At 43.2% G+C, this 3530-nt stretch overlaps 1 protein-coding gene across 1 annotated transcript; it reads right to left on the minus strand.

Moving 5' to 3' along the window:
* Window positions 1-1782: 1782 nt before the first annotated feature.
* LOC144500707 (heat shock protein beta-11-like) lies at window positions 1783-2862 on the minus strand. The gene has a single exon (XM_078224040.1). The coding sequence runs from the start codon at window positions 2647-2649 to the stop codon at window positions 1999-2001; it is 651 nt and encodes a 216-aa protein (XP_078080166.1). The 5' UTR covers window positions 2650-2862; the 3' UTR covers window positions 1783-1998.
* Window positions 2863-3530: the final 668 nt, after the last annotated feature.

The following is a 3530-nucleotide window of genomic DNA, read 5'->3' on the forward strand; positions in this document are numbered from 1 at the left end:
GTTATTAACAAATCAACTGGTTAGCACTGCTGCCTCACAGCGCCAGGGACCCGGGTTTGATTTACTGCTTGGGTCACTGTCTGTGTGGAGTTTGCACTTTCTCCCCGTGTCTGCGTGGGTTTCCTCCGGGTGCTCCGGTTTCCTCCCACAGTCCAAAAGACGTGCTGGTTAGGTGCATTGGCCGTGCTAAATTCTCCCTCGGTGTAACCCGAACAGGTGCCGGAGAGTGGCGACTAGGGGATTTTCACAGTAATTTCATTGCAGTGTTAATGTAAGCATATTTGTGACACTAATAAATAAGCTTAAACTTAAAACTTTAAAACTTGTATATTATCTGGGACCTTGTAATACGATTGTTGATGTTTCCCACTGTCCTGTACCAATCTAAACGCACAAGCTGCCTGTCACCAGTACAATAAATTTACTGAAGGAATATAACTGCTCGCTGACACTACAAAAAATGTTACACACCTTACTGATATTGTAAGATGCAGACCTCAAGAATTTAGCATAGTATCCCTGCAGTGCAGAAGGAGGCCATTCAGCCCATCAAGCCTGCACTATCAACAATCCCACCCAGGCCGTATACCCATAACCCCACATATTTAATCTGCTAATCCCCCGACACAAAGGGGCAATTTAGCATGGCCAATCCAACTAACCTGCACATCTTTGGACTGTGGGAGGAAACCCCTCGCAGACAAGATGCAACTCCACACAGTCACACAAGGCCAGAATTGAATCCGGGTCCCTGGTGCTGTGAGGCAGCTGTGCTAACCACTGTGCCACCGTGGTTTAGGATTTAGGATTAGTAAGATTATTTAACAGAAACTTAAAACTTGATTAAAATTAAAGAAACTTTTCTTTCCATCCCAGTTACGAATAGTGAATGGGTCACCTCATCGGAGCAGGTTTCCAACATCCAGTAAAGGAGTCTTGTACAGCCTGATGTCTATAATGGAAGACAAGCAGTTCTCACTGGTCATTGTGAGGCTGCAGGGAATCGAGGGACCTTCGCATAGAGAGCTACCTCACGTATTAATGCACAGGGTCTGTGCAATAGTTTTATTTTAATACCTTTTGGTTGGACTTGGTTCAAATAGAGGAAGATCTTGCCATATAGAATTCTATCCCTGGGTGTGAAGTTCATCCAAATTAAAATAGTGCATTTACTGAGAGTGAAGGGACGTAAGCGGAGAGTTTTTGATGTTTAGAAAATAAGGCTTTTAAAAATAATAAATTGAATCATTGTCATTACCTTTCTAAGATATTTATTGCTTTAATACACATATATATATATAAAAATCCACATGAATACCAATAACAACACAGTACTGACATACAAGATGAATTTTTAGAACTGTGCCATCAGATCATGTGCTGGGAAACACATTTTACCAAATAAACTACTTTGACATCTTACAAGAGTTCACTGCAATTGATCTTTAATTCTCCATTCCATCCCCACCAAACACCCCCTCCATCCTCTTCCCCTCATCTTTTCCACTCTGCTCTTTCTCTGCCTGTTGGTCAGGATTTAGTTCTGGAGTGGTTGGTGTCTCAGAGGTGGTGTTGACGGGCACGGTTCGTTCATTCACAGCAGGCAGTGCCAGGCGTGGGGCTTGAACCTTGAACCGACCGTCCTGTTGGTGCAATGGCTCTGTACAATAGTTTGATACATCTGTCCATGAATCTGTTTGGGGCAGATCATCGCAAAGAGAATTCTTGCTCTGGGTTTGAGGTTATTAAGTTATTTCTTTTTATGAAGGAACCAAGCAGAGTCATCATCATTTTATTCAAAAGTATTTATTGTTCCAATATACACAGATATATGGAAATAATTCCCAGGAATGCTGAGAACATCACACTATTGACATACAAAATGGAAACAATTAATTTGCAGCATTGTGCCTTCATATCATGGTCTCAGAAACACATTTCTCTGTATAATCCATTCTTACACCTTACAACAGTTCACTGGAAATGAGTTTTAATTCTTCATTTTCCATCCTCCTCATTTCTCTTCTCATCTTTTCCACTCTGCTGTTTCTCTGCCTCTTGCTCAGGATTTAGCCGGGGAGTGGTTGTTGTCTCAGGGGTGATGTTGACGGGCACGGTTCGTTCATTCACAGTTGGCAGTGCCAGGCGTGGGGCTTGAACCTTTAACCGACCGTCCTGTGACAAACAGCAGTTAAGAGCTTCAGCATCGACATCTTCAGGCAGCTGAAATTCTCTCCTGAACTCTTCATATTTGTAGCTGTAAGAGCCGCTGCCATCATCGCTTTTCTTCTCGTGTTTTCCCGTCACCAGCACTTTCCTTCCAAGTACTTTCACCTTCAGTTCTTCTGGGGAGAATCGCTGCACATCCAGGGACAGCGAAAAGCCGTCTCCATCCTTGTCCCCTGATTGTCTTTTACCTTCTTCATTATCTTCAGCTCCCTTGTCCTGATTTCTTGACTTTTCCTCCCAAAATTCTTTTGCCAGCTCCTCAAGAACTCGATCCAGGAAGTTCATGCTCTTTCTCGCTTCTTCCACCTGATTCCACATGTTGCATCCAAGCGGTTCCCAGAGCCTGTGTGGAACAGGCCACAATGTGTACACAGGCTGCTGGCACTGACGTGAAGGATGGAAAGGCCGAAGGCTCAGCATTGTCTCTGCCTCTTCTCTCACTTCTCTCAAAGCCACTGATGTGAACTCCCAGTCTTCAGTCTCTGATCTGCTGCAGCACTCGGAACACACGCCTTATATATTCTAGTGGCAGAAACCCAGACACTTCCAGAATGAACTCAACTTTGCTGGGTTTCTGACAGGGGAGCTGAAAATAAATGATGTCTCATCTCAGCCTTGACTGAAAGGAGAATGAGTCGACTCAGTGACAGCCACTGGAGCCATTCCAGAGACTTCTGGAATGTACTCAGCCAGTGACAGGCCAGATGGGAGGAGCAATGTTAATGATTGACAGGCGAGCAGCAGGCAGCCTGTGCAGGAAGGTGAGATTCTTTATGAACTGGGACTGTTTCAGTGAATGAAGTAGAAACTGATATTATGAGAGAATGAGGGGTGGCTCTTTGTCTTTCTAGTTTTGTTCTTTTCATTGACGTTGAAGATGTTAATGTGATATTGAGCAGAGGGAGAAGGAGTGAAATTCCAATCAGTTTGGTTGAGGTGAAGTGAAGTTCTGATTCTATCCCACAGAGAGGCATTAGTTCCCTTGTAAGAATGCTAATATGTATTTATAATTCAAACAGTTACAAATAAAGCTGCTGTTCCATTTATAATTACCTGTTGTCCGTTATGTGTTTTGATCTGAGATTTGCTAATCTAAAATCAATAATAAGTTGTCGATAAATCTAGTATCGCTCCTGAGAAGGAGGCCATTCGGCCCATCATGCCTGTGTCAGCTCTTTGAAAGTGCGATTCAATAACTTCCAAATTTCCTGCTCTTTCTCCAAAGCTCTGCAAATTATTTCTTTGCAATCCCAATTTGAAAGTTGTCATTCAGTCTCCCCTTTCACATTTTCCATTCCAGG

Source organism: Mustelus asterias, chromosome 11, assembly GCF_964213995.1.
Source record: "Mustelus asterias chromosome 11, sMusAst1.hap1.1, whole genome shotgun sequence".
Classification (NCBI taxonomy): domain Eukaryota; kingdom Metazoa; phylum Chordata; class Chondrichthyes; order Carcharhiniformes; family Triakidae; genus Mustelus; species Mustelus asterias.